Genomic DNA, 24,810 nt, shown 5'->3' with positions numbered 1-24,810 from the left:
AAATTTGGAACGTTAGTTGATGTTGAGGAACTCATTGATGCACTGCTTTCATTGGTCACAACATTTTCTATCATAATATCCAAAGCTTCATCATCCAAATTTGGGTGGGTTTGCTTCATGAAGAACGGGTTGTTTTCAGAAATAGTGAAAACTTGTCAAGAACCGGCCAAACCGATTGAAAACCGGTATAGAATCGGTGTAAAAAATCAGTTTCAACTGGTATTTTTAAAATATTTTTTTTTTATCAATTATTCATTTTTAAAATTTAATTTAAAATACTTTCAGGATAAATAAAATGACATTTAATAAGGTTTAGTAAACGATATTAAATAAAAAGACATCAAAATGGTATTTTTGTCTTACTTTTTAGTGTTTAAAATTATGATATTATTATGTGTTATTTAATTATTATTATTATTATTATTATTATTATTAATATATATTGCATCATAGTTGAATTATTAAATCTTAAATTAATATTTTAATCAATTGATCTGATTTTAAAAATATTGTCAGGAGTAATAAAAAAAGTTAAAAACATCAATAGTAAGGGGTAGTACAAGGTAAGCAAAATATATGTATAAAATAAAAACAGTACTAGGGGTACCAATCATGAATAAACATATACAACAAAATGACAACAAACATTTGATGTCTTTCTCAATATAACTCGTCCCCCAGCAACCAAAAAGCGTCCCTGCACATTTAGACGCAGCAGCACTTAAATCACTACAAAAACTGCATGATTTAAATCCCGTGAACTTCACATACCTTAACCCCTCTACGCTACCAAACTTAAACTCATATTCCCAAGCATTCCATGATGAACCAAACTGGTTGCTTTTCGATGACAGCCATAACCATGCTCTGAGTTTGCTCTTCCCCACCCTAATTTCTGCACTGGGTTCCTCATTCTTAAAAATAACAGATTGAGTTTCGATGTAGCCATATACTCCAAACAATTGCACACCAAAAAGCGGTAGTACTAGTACTAATTATTTTGAGAAACTTAAATTTGAATAATGTTATAACAGTCGGAATCTTCTGTGCAATTAATTGTCTTGCTTTTTATTGATCTCTCATACGTTACATTCATGTGAATGGATGGAGCCCACCAATATCACTACTAATATGAAAACTGAGAATGTATCTGATCCGAAGTTATATATGCATTTAAGGACTATATCACAATTGACAAGGATATTAGCAATTAAGGAAATAGCTAGATTCCTTATTTTCAATAAGGCATTACAGGACAATCATTAGACCTTACATTAGCTTCCATCTCAAAACTGGATTTTGTCAGTGTCAATAAGCATCTGATTGAAACTGTTCAAAATTTTCTCAGACAGAAACCCAATCGGTCCCGTGTGTGTAGGATGCATGGTCAAATATTTGTTAGATGATGAAAAGAATTAAACATTTCATTGTCGATCATGTTTTTCTGTTTCCTATGTTTACGTTTCTCATTTAATTTCACGTGGTAATGTAATTAAAAACCCAGACAATTTTTCTACTAGTTTGTTTTTTAAACGCAAGGGATTCTTTTCTTTGTACTAATCACTTTTGTTTCACACATTCCATTTGAACTGTTTGAAGTTTAATTTGAATACGCTAGCTGAGAGGGTAGATGGAGAAAACGCGTGAGGGAAGAGCGCTAAACATAATAATAATAATAATACCAACGTACATAATTATGAGTATCTCATAGGTAGAATAAAAATTGAGGGGGGCCACCCTTGTCTTCTTTGGATCTATCTCTGTACTTGCATGTAAATTGTGGCATTAGAGCTACTTGTGTCAAAATTAGTAAGTGGACCTAGACATAGCATAAAAATGAACAAAATATCATGTTAACCTAACTTAGAGCGCGCGTGTTGCGTCATACGCGCATTTTACTAAAAGTTATAATATATTCTTCTGTATAATTTAATAGACTTGACATTTTTTTGGTGAATGGTTTAATAGATTTGACATGCATATTGAGTGTATGTTTCAAACACAAAATAAATCTAAAGTCTGATTGTCTCAAGCCAAACAAAGTTTAGTTTTAGAATATTTAATAATAATTTTTATAATAATAATTTAGAGGACAAATTCCAACTTAACACTAAAGTTATCGAAAACTTGCTTTAAATTAATTTGAGAGTTAAAAACTTATTAATTTGGTTCGAGTCAACTTCAAGCAAAGAAAAAAAAATCAAATCAACTTAATTAATTTGATTTGGGTAATCTGATTCATCAAATCAAACTGAATCAATAAACACTCATATCTAAGTGTGAAATTTAAAAATGTATTATTTATATGTTCTTGAAAGTTGAAACACGTTTGTACACTTACAGTCATGCTTATTCTCTTAAAAAGATTAATTAGTAACTGAAATCAGTTGCATATAAAAAAGTAACTGAAATCACTTTTGCCACGATGGTGTTATGCCAATATTATTCTCTTAAAAAGATTAGTAACTGAAATCACTTTTTGCCAGGATAATGTTATGCAAATATTATTCTCTCAAAAAAGATTAGTAACTGAAATTACTTTTTATTATTTATATTACATGCAATGTTAGATATTATTTTATAAAAACAAGAAAAAACAGAATGTTGTGTCGACAGCAATATTTTGTTAACCGCCACTATCGGTCACTCTCGGTAAGAACCCCATGACATCATTGCTGATGCAATTATAATCTCCAATAATGCAACACTAATTTCAATATCTCATATCAAAAGTTAAAGATATATGAAGCAAATATATAAAATCTCTAAATTTTCACTTAATACTTAATATATTTAATTTTTTTATTACCCAATTAGTCACTTGAGAAATTTTTACCCAAAAGCCACTTAATAAATTTAAACTTATATTAAATTTTCAATAGCTATACAACTTTAAAAGATCAATATAAAGTTAGCATACTTATATTTAAGTTCATATATATATATATATAAACTTTTTGTTTAGGAGCATCATATCCAAAATAACGTGACAAAAAATGTTAAATATCTTCTCTTTTGCATGAGTATTTTTTAAAAGCTTTGTTTCATTTTATCGAGGGTCATATGGCACTATAAAAACCGAAACAATTGTTCAACACAATCACTACAAAGAAGAGAGAAATCCAAGGCTACTGAGTCTAGTTTATTGCAGTTACTACACCACCTTACCCTCTCATACAGTCTCAAAAATGAATAGCCAGTATCTCATCACCCTTTCTTTTGTGTTATTAACTTTGGTTTTACCCCTATCATCAGCAACGAACTCATTTGAGTCGTATGACACAAAAAAGTTTCCAGCTTTGTATGTTTTTGGTGATTCCCTGATTGATTGTGGGAACAACAATCATCTTCCAAGCGGTGGAGCAGATTATCTTCCTTATGGTATAGATTTTATGGGTGGCAACAAACCTACCGGTCGTGCCACTAATGGAAAAACCGTGGCTGATTTCCTTGGTAAGATTAACTATTACTACTTTGCAATTTGTGTTCTTACTTTTTACCAATCAATTAACTATATTTGGTTCCATAAATTGATGTTCATCATTAATTTCCATACAACTTTTTAAAATTTTCCATAAACTAAGCTATTAAGTTTCTTTCAATGCAGCTATGCATCTAGGACTACCCTTTGTCCGTCCCTACTTGGATCTTACAAATCATCAAAGGAACAAAATCAGCACTGGCATTAATTATGCATCTGGTGGGTCTGGCATTCTTCCAGACACCAACAACGTAAGTAAATGTCACACTCACACCTATGTTTTGAACTACTTCATCAATTCAGCTACTTTTTTTTGGTTATTTTATTTGTCTTTGACATTATGCATGTATGTACTCTTTTTTTGTAGGTCACGTCTTTGACACTTGACAAGCAAATTAAGTTCTTCCATAGTACTGTTAAGCATAATTTGCATAAGGTGTTCAAAGAGAAAGAAGAAATTGAGATGCATTTATCTGAATCCTTGTTTTTTGTCTCTACGGGGGTGAACGATTACTTCCATAATGGAACCTTCCGCGGCAACAAAAACCTTGCTTTGTTCCTGCTAAATGAATTCACCCTACGCATCCAGGTATGTGACATAAAATTGAGTTTTAATTTTGATTTAAAAACCCTTTTTACGCATCCAGGTATATGTGACATAAAATCCAGTTTTAATTTTCATTTAATTAATAGCCCTTTTTTCACTCAATTTAAGACCATTGTAAGAGCAATTGCGCTTGCATTCTGCCAAGAGGTGGGTATTAAAATTATATTTTTAGTCATATGGCCTATACGGATATTCAAAGTGTGAACATAGCAAAGGTTTTGCATCAGTCCGCAATCATAAATGTAACTGTAAATTATATTCTTTGGGGAAAATGACAAATGGTAGGAAATTTATCTCACTGAAGATAGACGAAATTCACGTGTTGCTATTTAAAAGACAAATTTTCTTCTTTCTCTTGACCTTCAGTGTTTTTTATTTTAATACTCTTCCTTAAGTGGTAATGCAAAACTTCTTTCGCTATTTGCAATTCGTTAGTTTTCATAATTCATACATTTCTTTTTTTATCATAGTTCTTTTTACTGTTTCCTTAACTACACTATACCCATATATAATTATGAGTGGAGTTTGTTCATATTTATCCTCAATTTCTTACAGTATTATCATCTACTCCATAGTTTAAAACCATGTACTACAAACTGTGAAAAACAAAGCAGGAAAAATGGTTTTCATAAACAATAATTCTCGCACAAAGACATCTATCTTAGGTGCATTACATGCCTTTTTATGCACATAAATACATGATGAGATAAAATTAACCTTTATTTGTTTTGGTGTTGAAAAAATAATACTTATAATTTTCAATAAGTAATACGTTTAATAGTTAAAGATTAATTCAAAAAACCAAATTTTTACATAAATGATAAAAGCCTAAGTATCTGGGCGGCGAGCCAATGGCAGCAACTTAGTATACGGTCGAATTATAATTTATTGTATGATGAACTCGATCACATCACTTTGCCAGCAGGACTTATGGAATTGCATGTTTCTTCACATTCTTGTCGCCTAGTTTGGATTTTGGAATATCTAGAGATGCCAATTTTCAGAAATAGGTGACTTCTTAACACTAATAAAATTGCAAAAATAAAAATGCCCAACCTTCTTTTCCAGAGAAATGACAAATAGAACAGAACTAAATATAAAAAAGAAAAAACGTAGACTCTAAAATGTGTTGGATTTAGAGTGGTAAAAAAGAAAGAGCTAGATAAGAAAACAACATGATAGATGTGATGCCATAAGTAAGAACATGAGATGGCAGGAAAAGTACATGTATGTCTATAATTAGTAATTACCAATTCATTAAGCAACCCACATCACAAGTGAAAACCCTCAATATATTATTATCTTTAATATTCAAAACTCTCTTTATAGTTAAATGAACCTCAGAAGTGACATATTTAATTATATGTTATCATACTAGTTAAAACAAGAATGGGACCTTAACTGTATGTCTGGCTTTATCATGAATTCTCTCTTTCAAAGATTCACACTAGCTAGCATTCATGTTTACATTTGTCAACCAAGAAGATTCATCAGTAATAACATCACTAACGGGAATTTTTATTCATTTATTTCATTTGTTTTCTGACAGAGAATATATAATCTAGGAGCAAGAAAGTTTTTGGTGAACAACATTCCCCCAGCAGGTTGCTTTCCCTCAAAAGCTATCCGCGCTAGACCAAGAGGAAAATGTGATGAGAAAATAAACAAAGCTATCAGCTTTTACAATAGAAGGTTGCCTGAAGTGCTCCATGAGTTGCAGTCAAAGCTTCCTGGCTTCAGCTTTGTACATGCAGATCTCTTTGGGTTCCTTAAGGGGGTGAGGGAAACTGGAAAGAGTTATGGTAAGAAGTAAAAGCATATGTTAGCACTTAGCACACTTGAATAAGAACCTATTTAGAAACCTAAAAGAGCTTGTGAGAGTTTCTAAGAATTTCTTTGCCGGAAAAAGTTCTATATTTCTAGTAAAGAAAGTCTCAGAAGCTCTTTCTTTCCGACATGTATCCAAACAAAATCCCAACTAATTAACTACTTTCTTTTGCAGGGATAGTGGAAACATGGAAGCCTTGCTGCCCTAACACCATTTATGGTGATCTTAAATGCCATCCCAACACTGTTCCTTGTCCAAACAGAGATACTCATCTTTTCTGGGATGAACACCCCACACAAATTGTAAACCAAATATATGCATGGCTTTGCTTCAATGAGGGGACCATTTGCAAGTCCTGGGGCCTCAAACTAATCTACCATGCCTAGTTCTATATATCTTGTGTGATTGCTTTATTGTAATAAATAGCGATCAAAATCCAAGCTAGAGTAATTGCTGATTGAAAATGTAAGGAGTTACTATACATGAAAAGCCATCATCAAATTAATAAAAAGCTTTCATTTCAAATCATAAGAGTAAGCGTAGATTTTCACTAAAAAAAACAAAACAAAACAAGAGTAAACGTTGATGAGCGAAACGTATTCCGATTCATGTTAAACCTCTATTATTAAGTTAAGGAAACTTGAGGTACTTGGTGTTCCAATCTTTATATGCTCAATTCTTCCCTAGTCTCTAATTATACATACTCTTTCATCAAGAGTGATGACTAATGTGATTTGAACTTATCCTATTTCTATTTTGGCTCATTATAGAAATAAAAATATAACTTTTGATATCTAAACTTTACAAAATGAGATGTAAAAAATATTCCTTCATCTTTTATTAGATAATTTAATAATACACAATTGATGGTATATATAGACTCACATATATATTAGATAAATATCTAATAATCTCTTAGTTGGACCACATATGTCATTATACAATTATGTGAAGAATAACCTTATTAACTCAAAAATTGATATTTTCACTGAACAACATCTCTTACAAACTCGTCCATTAATTATATGACATAGTGTCAAAGCAATCTGCATCATATTTATCGTAACTAAACTCATCAATACTCACGTGTATCAATATAGAAAATGATGTAAATATATCTACTTAATTTAATTCTTTCCAATGATCCGTCCTTGGGTTAAATAAATATCTACCCAACATTCCAACAATATATATGTTCTTACCAATTTCCGAGGTGTTCTCCAGACCCATATCCAACAGCAATCTGTCTACTACTCAGTATGCTGAGCTACTCTAGGTTGTAGGTTGTAGGAGTGGTATCTGTAAAATCACTCTGACGTCCAAGTCAATGAGTGAATACTAAAAAATCTAGTAGAGTTACTGCAATATACTCCTTTATTTATAATAGTAGAATTTTCTTGTTAGTGAAATAGGAGGTTATAACCTAGTTGTGGGTTAGTGAAATAGGGAGTTGAATCATTATTATCCAATAATAACTCAGATAACCGAGTTACAGGTTGGTCAATACACAAGCCCCCAAGCCACAAGTACAACTTGTGCAAAATAGCTTAATGAAAAGCCGATTCGGGTTCTTTAATTATGATCGAGATATTACAGCAAGTGTTGTAAAGCAAGAGCTGTAAGTTGAAGTGCTACGTTGACCCAGAATAGTTTGAGATGTAGGAAATATGAGGGTTTAACTTGGTGAATTATCATGAGGCCTACGTTGACCCATAATAGTACAGTTGAACTTTGAAATTTTTTGATTTGGGAAAGTTTTGGGGAAATATCTCAAGGCTTGTGTAGGTCAAGAAAAGGATACTTTAAGAATATCATTTGAGTCTTATGAAGGCCAAAGTGTTGTGGTTAGAAGAGAAATTTGTAGGTCGAGTTTGATTTGATAAACACAAGGCCTAAGGAGGCCGAGTTGCGTACCTGCATTGGTTTGCCATGTTTAGAATCACTTTGGAATGTTTTGAACTCAAGCCCTATGGAGGCCAAGTTTCGGACCTATGTCGATTAGCAATGTTTAAATGTTTTTGGAAAATTCTAAACTTGAGGCTTGAGTAGACCGAGTAGATATTATGATGTTTCTTGAACTCGAGGCTTGTGTAGACAGAGTTTGCCACTTTTTTTTTTACGAGCCAAACTTGTGATGTTAGAGCACGTGTCTCTCAAAAGAGGACTTCTCTATTGTGTTGGCTAATTTTGCCTTTACAGTTTTAGGCTTTAGAGAGTGTATTCATTATCAGAGGTCGATCAACTTGGTGTTCTTCGTTTGTAATAAGGGTGGGAAACTTGTGCTCCTTTGATAGTAAGTTCATATTTTGTTGAATGATAAGGTTGCAACCTTTTTGAATATTGTAAGGTCACAACCTTTGTAAATTGTAAGGTCGCAGCCCGTATGAATCTTGAAGTCGGCCATCAAGATGTAAAGAGTCCGACTTTATTTCCACCCTTCCTTATTGTCGAATATTTAATCCATCCAGTTAGACATATAACATGCATTAATTATGAGGTCGGAGCCTTCAAAAGAATCGTGAGGTCAAAGCCAATGTAATAAGCAGCATGAGGCCAAAGCCGATGTAAGTAACAATCCAACCTTATTTCTTCTCCTACCTTATAACTCCTTTTCCTTCCTCCAAATCAAACATGATTTGTAATTAAGTGAGGCCGAAGCCGGTGAGGGGTGAGGCCGAAGCCAATGTAGGAATAAATATCCAATCGTATTTCTCCTCCTTCCTTATAACTTATTCTCCTTCATCAAAATTCAGTATAAGAGAAGTGAGGCAGAAGCCAATGTATATGGAGGCTGGAGCCAAAGTATGTAACAGCAAGAATTATAAATTAACTAAAAGGATGTTGATCTGATAAATAAAAAAATGTAAAAGAATTTTATCAATGATTGAGTTCAATGTACATGTGAGACAATTTTATACTGAGATATGAAAATAAAATGAGTGAAATGAAATTACTATAGTTTGTCACTCGACCGTTTTTCATGCTAGAATTGTGAAATAAATTTAGTGGCCCGCTCAGGAATTTTTTGAAAAGGTATCCATTTGTGTGGGGCTAACAATTTAAATTCTCGCCCTTGCAGTATATAATGACGATGACATGACACTATACAAAAAAGATTTTTTATGTCAGTTAAATTTTGCGTCGACTATTAATCGTTGTAAAAAATGTCGTAAAAAAAGATATTATTCTTAGACGATTGTCAGAACCGTCTTAGAATGATACCTTTCTAAGAAAGTTTTTAGTTAAAAATTATCTTAAAAGAGTATACTTTCTATTAAAAAATCGTCTTAAAATGTATTTTCTTATAAAAATAAAAAATATATAGAGGATTTTAAGATGATTTTTTAAGAAAATCGTCTTAAAATGTGAACATTCTAATATAATTTTTCAAAGAACAGTCTTATAATGTATTTTTTTTTAAAAAAAATAAATTAATAATATTTTGAATAGTGAGAATTGACTTGCATACTCGGCCAAAAAAAAAAAAAGAGCAAATAATTGAGAGACAAAATAAAGGCATGCGTTCAATATATACCTTGCTTGGCTAATGCAGCATTTTAATTCTTCGAGCCTCTTGGACCTCCCTCATTAATTGCTCCAGGTCCTAACCGTAGAGCCAAATGTTATTCAAATGATTATTACTAACAATGCATAGAAAGGGGAAACAGTAGCTCAAGGGTATCATAATAACAATTGCCAAAAAGAGTAAGATGTTTAGTCCAGGGCTCCAGGCTTTCAAGGAGAATGGAAAACTAGAAGGGAGGGAAAACATAAGTATATATATAATATCACTACTATCACAAATTAACATATATATTAAGAGTATTATTAGACTATAAGATTATTAGTTTTATAATAAATATTTTAAAATAGTTAATCTTTATTCGATAATATAATTAAAAAAATGTTGATGATTTTCATACGATGCCACAACACGGTGCAGAGATATGCTATATCTAGCAAGTTAAAGATTAATCTCAATCTAAATTCACAAAGATTTTCTTTTTTAACTTTACTTCTTTTTAGAAATTGATAAACTTCAATTAATTAATTTTTTAAAACGATCTGTTTTAACTCTATTCTTAAAAACTATTTTAAATTCTAAAATTTAGTTTATTTAGGATAATATTTGGCAAAGATGAAACAACTATAGTACTTCAAGTTGACAGAAAATTGCATGTTAGTTAATTTAGTAATATTTATTAATTTGATAGAAAACCAGCCGTATTGGGTGGGAAACAAAAATCAATATCCAGTTTCAGATAGGTATGTGTATAAGTACAACACCTTCTGCTTTCCTTTCTATTCTGGGTTTTGTTTCAATGTAAGTCTATAAGAAAATTTGTGTTAAAAGCCTCTACATGTCAGTTATTTAAATATGATCGGTAAGAAATTAAATACTTTTCACAACCTTTTAAAGTATTGAATCATGTGTGCAAATATAATGGAATTAATGTCAAGAAAAGCAGAATTAATATATACCAAATTCAATTTATTGCTATTAATTATGACCTTAGTTAAAATTGATTACACTATAAACAGAGCAAGAAGATGACAACTAGATCTTGATATCACACTTGCTCCACCACACTAAGATAACCAAAGACACAGGTCATATAATATATATATATATATAGTGTTGTTAGTGTTATTTATTTATGTATTAATTTGTGACAGTAGTGATATTATATATGAATGTTACCAGTAGCTATAATAATTTTAAACTAGAAGGGATGAAAGAATAATTTTAAAAAAATAAAATAAAATCTTAAGTATAATTTAAAAATAATAAAAATAATCTTAAGAATATGATATTTAAGTCGGGTGCATTTATCATTATGGCATCATGAATTACTAAATTCTCCATCATGATAAAACATTACAAATGACAAGTAAATATCACAAACCTGTTTTCCGGAAGCTTGAGACATTCTTGAAGTGCCTCTCTCTGAACTGCTGCTCTGGCATCCTTAATTTCAGCACGAGCAAAAGCTCTTTCCTCATCAACAAGTTTCTTAGCATCTTCAGAAGTCTATAAATTAATCTAAACTCTCAGCATTGGTAAAGGAGAATATTTTATGCAGCATATAAAGAAGATATAAATTATAAATTAATCTCTTGGGAGATGTAAATTCTAACATAATGAAAACGTTAACTAGTTTTTAGCTGGAAAATAAAATAATTATTTAAAATTTAAATTAAATTTTTTTAAAATTTATTTTATATTATCTTTTAGGAAATTATATTTGTAGATTAGGCAGTTATCTTTAAATTTATTAGTAAACTATCATAACTATTATCTTTGTAGATTTTATTTGTTAAGTTATTTATTATTTATATTATCTTTTGTGTTTATCTTATTAGATTTAACTGATTTATCCTTTCAATTTATCATTTTAAATTTGCAGCATTTGATTTTATTTCCTTTTTTAACTTAAAAATATCAAAATATACATAAATATAAAGATATAATTCAGTTTTCTTAGTTGATCATAGATTTATATTTTGAATTTATGTTTCTAATTTATCTTTTAGAATTTTAGTATTTAGTTTTTCTTACTTTTATTTTTCAATTTTGATAAATAAATTTTGAAAAAAAAAATTAGACAAATATATTTTAGTTTTTACATTATCTTCAATTTTTAGCATTAAATTTTACTTTTCCTTTTTGATAAAATTATCGAAAATAAATAATTATACATTTCAGTTTTTAATATAGATTTATTTTCCTATTTTTATCTTTTAATTTTCAGCAAAAGTTTTCTTTTCTCATTATAAATATTCAAATTCTCGGAAAATATATCTATAACCCCTCCTATTGATTTTTGAAAAAAAATAAATTGCCTATTTTTAATAGTTTAATTTACCTCTTGTCTTTTAAATTTTATTTTTCTAAAAAATATTTCTACTTGTTTTAATTAAAAAAATAATAATTTAAAATCAGAAAATTTTTAGGCTAAATACTTTATTCTTTATATAAATTTTCTATTTAGTTATTATCTAGTAATGTCCAAAAATACCACTTAGCCCTTCTTTAGAAATAAATAATAAATATTTCTTTCTTTAGTATTGTACATAATTATAGAGCATCAAGTAAATCTTCCTAACGAGATCATTAATATTCTCCATAACACTCAATTTACGAGATCCAACACAAAAGAACTGCACACCCACCTTACGTGATTCCAACAAATATACACATTAGTAAGAATATCCAAAATCAAAGACAGTCGCATCAAGATGCAACTTTTTCCCTTTTCATTAGGGGGAAGTGCACTTAAATGATTCAATTCTCAACTACACCATAGTCTAACCTCATGGGAGCAAATCAAAGACAAGTCCTTCAAACAATTCTTTCCATAATAAAAAATCAAAGCTATAAAGGAAAGGATAACTAGCTTTTGACAAATGACATCTGAGTCTCTCTTCAATGCATGACAGAGGTATAAAGCTTTACTTAGGAGTTGTCTTTTCCATAGTCACTCTGATTACACCCAAATCTCCATGGTTATAAAAGGAACAACTGATTAATATAGAAGAATGATAAACACTTTAGTAGGAGGATACTATGTCAATGGAACCACGACCAAAGTAAAGAAAATTATAGAAGATATAACAACTAGTGCACGAGGCAGTAATTGCAACCACACCTCTCCAAAGGACGTTCACAAAGAAGACACTAAAGATGAATCCCTCAAACAACAAACACAAACAAAAGCTATGATGAAGGCTATGATGGAGAACGTAACCAAAAGCATAGTAAAACAACTTCAACCATTGATATCGCCAAAATAACCAATTCTCTCATGTGAAGAGTATGGAGGTAATCACCATACCTTTTACTGTATGGAGGAAGTAGCCAAGGAAGCCAATTTCATGAGAGAACACACTACAAAATTAGAAGAAGCCGTAATCAATCTTAGTACCACATCCTACTCCAACCTCGAGAATACCACGGAGGTAAAAAATCCGTTAAAAGATCAAGTAAAGGAGTTAACGAGGCAAATAAAATAAATCGCCAACAAGATTGACTATAATGTGTTGGATCAAGTGGCCTCGGAATAATTAAGAAGGGGGGTTGAATTAATTATTAATGTGTCTTGACTAATTAAAAATTTAACCTTCTTAATGTTACTAGATTCAATTAGGCTTTTACTACTAAGTTAAGAAAGTAAAAAACAATAACTTAATCAAAAGTAAAGCGGCAATTAAAAGTACACAGTGGAAATTAAAGAGTGTAGGGAAGAGGAAGGCAGACACAAGATTTATACTGGTTCGGCCACAATCCGTGCCTACATCTAGTCCCCAAGCAACCAACTGGTTCTTGAGATTTCTTTCAACCTTGTAAAATCCTTTACAAGCCAAAGATCCACAAGGGATGTACCCTTCCTTGTTCTCTTTGAAAAAACCAAGTGGATGTACCCTCCACTTGAACTGATCCATAAGAGATGTACCATCTCTTGTTCTCAGTATAACAACCCCCAAATAGTTGTACCCTCTACTTGTACCACAAAGGATGTATCCTTCAATGTGTTGGGACAAAGAATTCTCAGGCGGTTAGTCCTTTGAACCTTTGTAAGGGGAAACAAAAGATATCTCAGGCGATTAGTCCTTTGAAATCTTTTGTTTAAGGGGAAGGGAAAAATCAAAAGAATTCTCAGGTGGTTAGTCCTTCTATTGTTTTGGCAAAGGGAGAAGGGAATGAAAAAGATGAATAACACAAGTTTTTGAACAATGAACTTTTCTTGGAAGAGAAAGTTTTGAACAAAAACTCTTTGAAAGAAGTTGAGAAATGAATCAAAGATTTGTGTAAAAACTAGTTATGAAACTTGTTGAAAGATGAAGAGAAATGAGTTAGAAAGTTCTGTAGAAAAGCGTAGAAAGATATGTTTAGAAATTCATGCCATGGTCACATATTTATAATCTCTTGATGACTCAAGTTAAAGTTTGTGACTCTTGGCAATTTCTTTAAAACTAGTCACCTTTTAAAAATTGTGACTCTTTTGAAAACTAGTCACTTAAAAAGTTGTGACTTTTGAAAAAATCTTCAGAAACAAGTCACTTGAAGAATTGTGGCTTTTGGAAATTTATTTTTTGAAATCAGTCACTAGTAATCGATTACCATCAAGGTGTAATCGATTACACATCAATAGATGTGACTCTTCATGTTTAAATTTGAAAATTAAAACATTTAGAAACATTGGTAATCAATTACAAGTATTGTGTAATCGATTACACAAGTTTAAAATTATTTGAAAATGTTTAAACACAAGTTGTGACTCTTGAAATTTGAAATCTAACGTTTTAAAACACTGGTAATCGATTACATGCTCATGGAAATCGATTACAGCTTTGTAAATCAGTTTTGAAAACAATGCTGGCTACTGGTAATCGATTACTACCTTTTGGTAATTGATTACCAGAGAGTAAAACTCTTTGGTAATGATTTTGTGAAAACTTCTTGTGCTACTCAATGTTTTGAAAAACTTTTTTTAGTACTTATCTTGATTAAGTCTTCTCTTGATTCTTGAATCTTGAGTCTTGAATCTTGATCTTGATTATCCTTGAATCTTGATTCTTGAATCTTTGGAATTTGCTTAACTCTTGATTCTTTGGCATCATCAAAATAACCTTGGAAGGCATTGCTTCCACATAATGCGGTAACAACAAAAAGCAAGTTAGCAACTAAAGAGCTAGTAAGAAAGGACATGGAGGTAGACGACGGAGTGAAAGGAAGACATAAAAAAGAAGGATGTGATAGTTGAAGAAATAACACAAGAGATAATTAAGACAAAGAGCCAACTAATTAGAGATTTCTCTGTGAAAAATATGAATTAGAGTTTAAAGAAGGGGGAGAGTCCTCGACCCACAACAGATAGAGGGGTTTTTTTTTTCAATCACATCATTTAAGCTCCTAGAATATGGCACCATTGGGGATTTCTATTTGATTATATTGAAAGGCCCAATGAATTGGGATTTCCCTATTAGGCCATGAGAAGTTAAACAAGCAATTACATGTGAGAAGTTGTATCCTCGCAAACCAACAAAGTAAGACAAGAAGAAGCAATATAAAAGGCCTATAGATTTGATTAAGGAACTTGATGTCACCATTCCTTTCATTGATGCCATAGACATGATGCCAGAATAGTCAAAGCTCTTAAAAGACCTCATAACTAAGAAAAAGAGTTTGAAAGACTATGGCGTAGTGACTTTTGAAAAGGATTGCCAAAAAAGCTAGGTGATCCCGATAGTTTACTATTCCTATATCAATTGGGAACCTATCAGTAGGAAGAGCATTCCATGATCTTGGATCTAAGATCAACCTAATGCATATCTTTGCTAAAAAAAATTAGAAAGGTAGCGATGAAACCAACACGCATGACAATACAACTAGCGGACCATTCCATTAAATTTCCTCTTGGAATATTGGAGAACATGCCTGTACGAGTTAGGAGGTTCACCATACCAGTGGACTTTGTCATCATGGATATCAAAGAAGATGTCGTTGTCCATTTAATTTTAGGAAGACTATTCATGAATACCATTGATGTCAACATCAGTGTTGCAAAGGGCAAATGCACTTTACGAGTGGATGACAAGGAGATCACATTTGATGTGTGTGAAGCTATGAAGCACCCCAAGGATAGAGGAGCTTCAAGGTGGATATAATTGATGAAGTAATAAAAGAGAAAACTCCACAAATTGTAACACCAACACCATTAGAGCTTGTTTTAACCAACATTGTGGAAGACATCACACTAGAGAATAATAAAGAGTTGAGGGAATGCATGCAGCACCTAGATTCCCCAAAGGAAGTGCTGGAAAATAAAATAGAAGATCCAAGAACCTTGATTAAAGAAAAACCTATCTTGGAATTAAATCCTTTTCCTTTTCACCTTACATATGTCTTTTCAGAGGGTGAGGATGAAAAACCAGCCATCATTAGTAGCACATTGTGCAAAGAGGAAGAAAAAAGACTAGTGGAGGTACCAAAGAAGAACAAGGAAGCCTTTGGATGGAAAATCTTCTACTTCAAAGGAATAAACCCATACATCTGTATGCACAACATCAACCTTGAAGAGGACTTCAAACTAGTAGCACAACCACAAAGGAGACCAACCCGGTGATGAAAGAAAAAGTCCAAAAAGAAGTACTGAAGCCTCTTGAAGCTCACAACTATAAAAATGAGATTTTATGACACACTTTCTAAGATGGTTCCTATAAAACCATCTTAGAATGTTAAGCGGTGGCAATTTTGTAAATAACAAGAAATATATGACGGCAGTTTTATTAAAACTATCTTCAAAATTTAGTGTTCAAAGATGGTTTTCTTAAAACCGTCTTTGAAAGTAGTCTCACTCTGATGCATATATATACACCCCTTTTTATTTTTATTTCTGCCCTAGCCTCACTCTTCCACCATTTCCGTTTCGTATTCTCCTTCCATGACTTACCTTCACTCTCTTTCTTTCCTCACCACTCCATTTTCTTTCTTCTTTCTTAGCGCGTAAACCATGGCTTTATTGGTGGAGAAAACCACGAGTGGTCGCGAGTACCTTTCCTACACCGAGGTCCACTGGTGCTCCTCCAACATCTTCTCCACCTAGGACCACACCGCCACTGCTATTGCCCTTGATAGTGTCACTGTCTTCTCCTGGAAGGGGGAGACCCTCCAGGGTACTAGTGGTGCATCGAGCATGCCTTCGACTAGGGCCTCGATGGAAGACCCGACCTCATCGTCAACAACGATGGTGACACTACCCTCCTCATCCATGAAGGCGTCAAGGCCGAGGAGCTCTTTGAGAAGACCAATGAACTCCTCGACCCCAACTTCACTGACAACACCTTGTTCCAGATCGTGCTTACCATCATCAAAGATGAGTTGAAGACCGATCCCACCAGGTACCGCAAGATGAAGAGCATCTCATTGGGGTTTCTGAGGAAACCACCACTGGAGTTAAGGGGCTCTATCAGATGTAAGAGAATGGGACTCTTCTCTTTCCTGCTATTAATGTCAATTACTCTGTCACCAAGAGCAAGGTAATGCATCTTTTCCCCCCAGATCTAGTGCCTTTTTTGTGTTAAAATGTAGGATTGAGTTTGGCTTCTTATCATGGTTTTTACCTTTTTGCTCCCACATACAGCTTGGTGCATCTGTTTTCTAGAGCTAAGGTAAGAATTCAAAATTAATATGATTCAAGTATTTCCCCTTTTAATTATGTTTAGATAATTTTACTTGTTGAAGGTGTCCCTTCTCTTCGTAGATTGTTGTGTTGTTTCTTTTCAATGTGATACCAGCAAGATTATTGCATTATTGTTGGTGCTTATTGTCGGAGTATTTGAATATTCAAAAGAATTTCACATTGTTTGGAGGGTGGGGGCACAAAATAAGGAAAATGTGAAGTATATAAATATGGTACAAAAGTTTCTCCTGGTTCTGGTGCGAGTGATATGAATACTAAAGCTTTAACATTTATTTTACAGATATTCATAATGTTGATATTTTCATTCAGGAATCTGATCTACTTTTAACCCCATTTGATGAGGTATAAGATGAATCTAATTTTAGTTCATTTATCAATGTTTTTCAATAAACTTTGCCTCAAAAAATAAAATATAAGGATCAACTAATTACATGTTTTTTAAATTCTAATTATTGTTTTTTAGTTTTATTTTCCTTTTTTTTAATCTAAATTAAAAATGTTAACCTCTATTTTTTATAATTAAAAAAACTTTGTGATTCCCTTTCACTGATGTTATCTATGATTCTATGTGTTGATGCTGTCACTTGGCAAAGGAAGAACTTAAGAGTAACTGAATACAGAAAAGGAAAAACTTTGATTCCTTTTCACTGTTTTTCTTGCACATGAGGGTTTTTCTACTTATAATATGCCATCTTAATGATCAGTTTGAGTCTTTGTTGACAGAGTATTGATACAAGGGTTAAACTTGCATATGCTCTTGCAAGACAGTGGTTTGGTGTGTATATCACTCCTGAGGCACCAAATGATGGTAACTTATCAGAGGATATTTTGATTGTTGCTTTAATTTGATTTGTTTCTCTGTAAATTCAGTAGATTGTGTTTCCTTTAGTGTGATTGGTGAATGTGCTTTGCACTTTACAGAGTGGCTCTTGGATGGACTTGTTGGTTTCTTGACAGTTTTTTTATTAAGAAACATTTGGGAAATAATGAGGCACGGTACAAGAGATACAAGGTTTGTTTCCCTTTCTTGGATAGTCTGATCTATGTGAAAGTTAACTTATCATGACTGTCAAAAAATTATGAACTTGTTCTCTTTATTGTTGTCTAAAAAAGTTTCTGGTGCAATGTTGCTATTGGGGAGAGAATGCTCTGGAGTTTGGAGTGTTCATGTATTCTTATAAATATGTTTTTGTGCCTGGTTGTTGTTAATGACCTTTTCCCCCCATTGTTTTTATTTTTCTGCTCTACAGATTTGTTTCAATTTATTAATATTTTACAGCTACTTAATTTCAAATGCATGAGGCATTCTTCTTCTTTTTTTGCTTAGATTTTTTCTTCTAATATTTGGCATAGATGACTATAGCAAAGTTTTTCACTTGAATTTCATTTCATATTTGAACTTGGTTGATTTATTTTAGTCTACGTTGAGCCTGTAGAGCATTATGATATTAGTTTAAAGTGCAGCAGTTAATATGCTAATTACATTTTTCGCATGCTCGTGTAAATCAATCTACAGGCAAATTGTGTTGTTTGCAAAGTTGATAATGGTGGAGCAACAACTTTGAGTTGTTCAACTATTGAATTAGATATACAATTTTTTACCCCTTTCCAGGTGGGAGTTCTTCAGATGTTGGAAAAGAAAATGGGTCCTGAATCTTTTCGTAGAGTAAGAGTTCTTGACATTTGCATGATTTGTCCTCCTGACCATTTTCATATACTAGATGTGTCTTAATTTGTCATTTGGTTCATTTTTGGTGGTCATGTATATTAGTAATTTCTTTTGGATATTTGCTATAAGACTATCTTATTTCATGTTTACCTTTCCTGTTTACTTATTTGATGTGACTTAGGTTGGAGAAATATACTAATATATTTCCTCTGTCCCTAAATATAAGCACTTTTAAGTCTATAGTAGTCTATTCTTGTGCAATAAATTACTTATGATTGTTTATTAGTCGATTAAATATTGCAGGTGCTGGAGAATTTGAAGATATAAAATAAAGGTATCATCTCACCTTGGAAACCATATACAAATTACTAAGATTCCTTGTTGTGAAAATTGTCTTTCCTTGACATGAAACCCTTTCTACCGGTAGCATTGCAATCAAAGATCCCTTTTCTTACAATACTCCATATCCATCATAAAGAAATTGATATATGCTCTACAAATGACTGATTGTAGCCTCTGAAGATATTTATTCTTGTGTTGTTATTACAAAATGTTGAGAGTAATTAATAAGTAAGGTGCAAATCACAAATTTAATTATATGTATGAACAAATTTACTTTCCATTATGTGTATGATGTGTATTGAGTTACTATTCCTATATATATATTCACTTAAGTAATAGTGCGTTGTTTGGTGAATGTATGTCGAGAAAAAAAAATTACTTTCATTTTTCATAAGCACATTAACAGAGTTTTTCATCTAAAAATTGAATTTTTTTTGCGGTTTAGAGTGGTGATATCATAGCAATGAGGCGGGTCATTACACATGAGGGGTGCAGTGACCAAGTTGGATATCCCTAGTAGGGGAAATAAAGTGGTTAAAGAGTTTTAAGAATCTATGGAGTGAAAGGGTGACTTAGAATCTTTAATTATCCATGGCCACTGCATTAATGGTTTTCATGTGTCATACTTCACACTACATGGAAATAGTATAAACTTTGTTAGTAAGTACTTGTAGTTTTTCATGAGAGAAAATACTTGTACTTGTTATTGTTTGGAATTATGAAAAAGTTGATGAATATTTGTTAAGTGTATGTTGAATTGATGGATAATTGTGTATGCTTATGGTACTTGTTATTGTTTCTCTTGCTAATTATGGTTATTTGATCATTGTTGGTTTATTTTATAATAAACTCACCTTTGCGATTTTTTACTGTGTTTGGTACCTGCGATGATCGTGACCCTTCATTTGTGGGAACAGATGAACAACAGTAGATGACATGGAGGGAAATTCTTTGTGTGTGTGGCGTCCCTAAATTAATGACTGGTTTAATAGTAATAATTTAAATAACAAAAACCATGGTAATTTTTTTTTTCTTCTTTTTCTTTTTCATTTCTTTCTCTTTTCACCATAACTAGGTTTAGAAGGAAAATCCTCACTATAAAGTCCTGAATGGCCAGTTCACAACTCTATTCGGAGTCATTTCTTTCTTACCGCTCACAATTCTCTAAATTATTTTGCTGTTTCAAAAGGAAGAATATACCAGCCATTACTTTAGGTCGTCACGTGAAAATAAAAGGATAAAATACAGTCGATAAACTCTTTTACAAATAAAGTTGCTAATGCTTTCTTTTCAAATAACAAGATTGATCATAAATGCTTTCATCATTTAAAGCTGTCCAAAATATGGGAGTTTTTACAAAATATATAGTGTCATCCAGAGCAAAGGTGTCCACAGTGTTGGCTTCAGCCACATGTATACAATTATCAAATTCCTATACATCAGGTCTACCCATACAAAACCAAAGAGTAAACCTAACAGTCAGTCCTAGATACACCCACCCTCAAAAGTATACAAAACTAATCCAAGGAGCTGTCCACTCCACCGTGCGCTGAAGCGTCCGTGCAGGTTCATCTAGATGCACCAAAGAAGTAGCCGTGAATCGAATGGTGCCCCGAAATCGGCACCTCGTGTTGCCTTCGAGGGTCTCCCAAGCTCCCTCTAGGCACTCCATCTCAACTCGTTCACGGATTAGCTGCGCCGCCACCACGATCTACAAGGAAGAAAAGAAAGGGGTAGACTCTTTCACAAGAATCTAACTATGCCGCAACACAAAGCTTCTCATAACCATTACATGCAAGAAAGAGGGGTATTTTAAGGCTTTCAATCTCTGGTAATCGATTACACATCCTTGGTAATCGATTACCAGAGGCTAAACTTGAATTACACAGCCTCAGGACATGAAATATGCAAAAATGCACTGTGTAATCGATTACACATACCTGGTAATCGATTACCAGTGACCCATCCCTCTGTGTAATCGATTACACAGGCTGGTAATCGATTACCAGAGGCTCCCTAAGTTTCCTGACTTCGTTTTCAAGCCTGGTAATCGATTACACCCCGTGGTAATCGATTACCAGAGACCATCTTAGCCTCCTGTCTTCATTTTTAAGCCTTGTAATCGATTACCCACCCTTGGTAATCGATTACCAAAGGCCATACTCCACATATCACACAAAATTCACAGCTGGCCAGCCACCACAAGCCTCCTTGCTTTGTGGTCTTGTTTTCCTTTTATCTGTTGACTACCAGGAGCTCGCCTGCTTAGGTACATCGCAGGTTCTCACTGACCGACTATGCCCGGGTTGGGTCGGGATTGGTCAAGCTTGGTTTTGGGCAATAGCACCCCACCTGACGTCCCCAAGGTCTCCTGACCCCCGCGACATATCTCCAGGTACCACTCTATGGTCAATAATAAAAGCAGGAAGTTTCACCCTTCAACACTTCCTCATCTCAAGCTTGTAGGATTATGGGGTACCCATCACATGTGGTACTAGGTGGCGGTCGGGCGATGGTGCACAACAAGTTTTCCACATCCACAATGCGCGCATAAACCCACCATCCCCTGTTGCCCACCTCCAACTGAGCTCACGTACTCCCACGTAGCCCATATCCTCGTTTCTCTCAACACCGGGTCCCCATCAATCCTCCCAAGCTTCCACAACATCCAAGCAAAACAACATTCAAACAGCACAAGCTATCACAGCCAAGCAAAATAGAGCAAAGGCAGAAACTCTGCTCAACACATCAACCAAAATCACAGCTTTTCTCACTTAAAGACCACAGTAACAATTCCTTCGATCCAATTCGTTAACCGTTGGATCGACTCCAAAATTTTACTGGAAGTCTATAGTGCATAAGCCTACATTGTGACCGTTGGGATCTACTAGAAAACATCCAGAACTCATTCTGTACTACTCTTTCCACAGCCAACCACACACAAGCATTTTCTGCACCAAGCTAAAATCCTGCTGCACCTATTTGACAGCAAAATTCTGCATAAGTGCAGATTTTGAAAATCCCACTTCCTCTCATCCAATCTTGCCCAAATCAAATCCTACAAGTCCCAAATCATGTATCAATCATGTCTAAACCAAAACCAAGCTTCAAACCACAGCAACACAAAATCTAGGTGTCCAAAACCCCTCAATTCAATGGGTTTTCTAGGTTTGAAAAGTGAAATTTAGAATGAGGTAAATTTGAAGCAAACTCTCACCTCACACAAGTCCATAACATCAATCTAAACTTGCTCAAACTGAATTTACACCTAAAATTCCACCGAATCAAAATTTGACTCTTCAACACCCAATTTTGCCCTAGAAATGGCTCTTTGTTCACTTTGGTCATTTGTTTCTCCCTCTAGCACAGCCTAACCTTTCTCACATGTCCTAAATGACATTTCAAGCTAGGATTAACTCATTTTAACCTCCATTTACCACAGAATTCAGACTTAACCTTCCAACTCTCAAAGCCTCACTCTTTTTCCACTCATAACACCACATTCTCACTTTCCAACCCTAGGTTAACTCTACATTTCATCTCTAACAGTTTTCCATAGGCAATTTCAGCATATAAACACCACAAACATCATCACAAAAACCCTAAAACAGAATGGGTATGTCTAACTCATCCAAACATGGCAATTTCAACAAGTTTTCAGCAAATGCCTTCACAAATAATCATCATACAGCAGAAACCTAGCAAGACTACCCATCATATCTCCCAAAACCCCATACCCACGAAAATCAAAGGAGAAAGAAGTCCACCCAAACCTGAATTTTCGAAGTCCCACTCGTAGCCACGCACTTCACGACTCCGAAAATGCTCTCCTTTCGCGATTTGGAGCAGAAATGAGCACCAAAGGTTGAAGCTTTGTTGGGCAACAATGGTGGATGGGAGAAAAGAAGAAGAAGGCTGCGTGAGAGAGAGGGAGAGCTGTCTGAAATTTTGTGGGGCTGAGTGAAGAGAGAGAGAGAGTTGCTTTTTGGTTTTAAAAGAAAGGGTTTTCTCTTTTTTTTTTTTTTATTCAAGCTATGCCACATGTCTCCATTTGAGTGGAGCAAGAAGGGCCCACTTTCTCTTTTGACTGTGACCCATACTCAGCCACAAAAGTGAGAAAAATCTGACCTTTGAAACGCTAAAATCCTGCCTCAGTTTGCGTGCCGTTTCTCTGGTTCCAATTCCTCGCGTTTCTCTGCGTCCGTCGGGGCCAGTTTTCGAAAGTAAGCAATATATATATCAAAACGCTCAGAATAAAACCCCGAGCGTGGTTCAGAGGTTGGTTTCGTTAAATTTTAAGTCGCACGCAAAACGATGATTTTTAGACTAATTAATTAAGAATTAACCCATAACCTCCTAGTTATGGACTTTTCTTCCTTAATCAGCCTAACCCGCATATCTTGCCCCCACTATTCCTACTTCTACCAAGAGCATATAGGCATATACACTGAATAATACTTATATATATAATCATTCAAAATACATCGTTTCCAAAAATTCCGGGTAGAAATTTCCAGGATGTTACAGTGTGGGAGCCACCAAGCCGATGTGATGACATTGGAATTATTTTGGAAGAGAATTATGTTTTGTTATCAACTCCTCCGTAGTGGTTCCATGATTCTTTTTTATTTGGTCATGTAAATTTCGGATTTAGATACATGTAAAAACTAAATTATTTTCGGTCATGTGAATGTTGTATAATGGTTTAGTGTGTGTGTGTGTGCACACACACACACACACACACACACACACATATATATATACACACACACACACACACATATGTGTGTGTGTGTGTGTATTTAAGTGTTTTTCCGTTGTTTGGTGAATGCATATAACAAAAAATTTACTCTCATTTTCATAATCAAATTAATGGAGATTTCATTTAAAAATTGAAATTTTACGCGTCTTAGAGTTAGTGATATCATAATGACGAGGTGGGTCATTACAGGCGGACCTTGGGTTTGAGAGCATTTGGAGATTTGTGACATCAGTATATTATATGCACAAAAATTATTAGATTGAAGGGAGAGGGAATTTTATTTAACTCAATCATTTGAGTATAAGTTCCCTCCATACCTCAAGTGTGCCTCTTTAAAACCTCTCAAGCCAAAACCCTGATATTACTATTTTGGGACAAAAGACTTGAGTAGGAAAAAGAGTATAGTGTCTAGTCTAGTTGCAGATCAACTAAAATAAAATTTTAGATGGGTGGCATTCCATGTTCTTGGAATTACTTTTCCATCTAGTTTTTGAAGTATGTATGCTCCATTGTCTAAGCTCGTCGCGATCCTAAATGGACCTTCCCAGATAGGTCCTAGCTTTCCTGCTCATGGAACCTTCCTTGCTTCTCCTTGCCACACTAGATCGCCAGGCTGAAAGGCTTCAGCCAGACCTTGGTATTGCATCTTCTTGATGCTCGAAGATAGGTAGTTTCTTCCTTGATTCTGGCCATCTCTTGGACCTTATCTTTCATTTCTAGCTCCACCTTCATGTTTTCTTCATTCTACTGTTACTAGGAAAATAACCTTCTAGTCGAGGGTTCCCCGACTTCTACAGGGATCAAAGTGTTTTTGTTGTACATAAGGTGGGATAGAGTCTCCTTAGTTGTTGTTTGGGGTGAACAATGATAAGCCCAAAGTATGCGGGGAAGTTTCTCTTTCCACAAGCCCTTGGACT

General features: G+C 33.7%; 1 protein-coding gene and 1 pseudogene across 1 annotated transcript; both read left to right on the top strand.

Moving 5' to 3' along the window:
- The first annotated feature begins 2,990 nt into the window (after window positions 1-2,990).
- LOC100797896 (GDSL esterase/lipase At2g03980) lies at window positions 2,991-6,441 on the top strand. Its single transcript, XM_003516554.5, has 5 exons — window positions 2,991-3,453; window positions 3,608-3,732; window positions 3,849-4,070; window positions 5,638-5,890; window positions 6,091-6,441. The coding sequence occupies exons 1-5, from the start codon at window positions 3,189-3,191 to the stop codon at window positions 6,300-6,302; spliced, it is 1,077 nt and encodes a 358-aa protein (XP_003516602.1). The 5' UTR covers window positions 2,991-3,188; the 3' UTR covers window positions 6,303-6,441.
- A 9,989-nt stretch (window positions 6,442-16,430) lies between these two features.
- On the top strand, window positions 16,431-18,852 carry LOC100781640 (adenosylhomocysteinase 1-like; annotated as a pseudogene).
- Window positions 18,853-24,810: the final 5,958 nt, after the last annotated feature.

The sequence above is a fragment of the Glycine max genome, chromosome 1 (assembly GCF_000004515.6).
Source record: "Glycine max cultivar Williams 82 chromosome 1, Glycine_max_v4.0, whole genome shotgun sequence".
Lineage (NCBI taxonomy): Eukaryota > Viridiplantae > Streptophyta > Magnoliopsida > Fabales > Fabaceae > Glycine > Glycine max.
Note: the sequence above shows the minus strand (reverse complement) of the source record. Positions and strands in the feature narration are given on the sequence as shown.

Bases quoted from the DNA above. Each gene is read 5' to 3' on its own strand.
- LOC100797896 (XM_003516554.5), top strand. From the start codon at position 3,189: ATGAATAGCCAGTATCTCATCACCCTTTCTTTTGTGTTATTAACTTTG. The intron at 3,454-3,607 runs GTAAGATTAACT...CTTTCAATGCAG, and splicing joins AACCGTGGCTGATTTCCTTG to CTATGCATCTAGGACTACCC. The intron at 3,733-3,848 runs GTAAGTAAATGT...CTTTTTTTGTAG, and splicing joins TTCTTCCAGACACCAACAAC to GTCACGTCTTTGACACTTGA.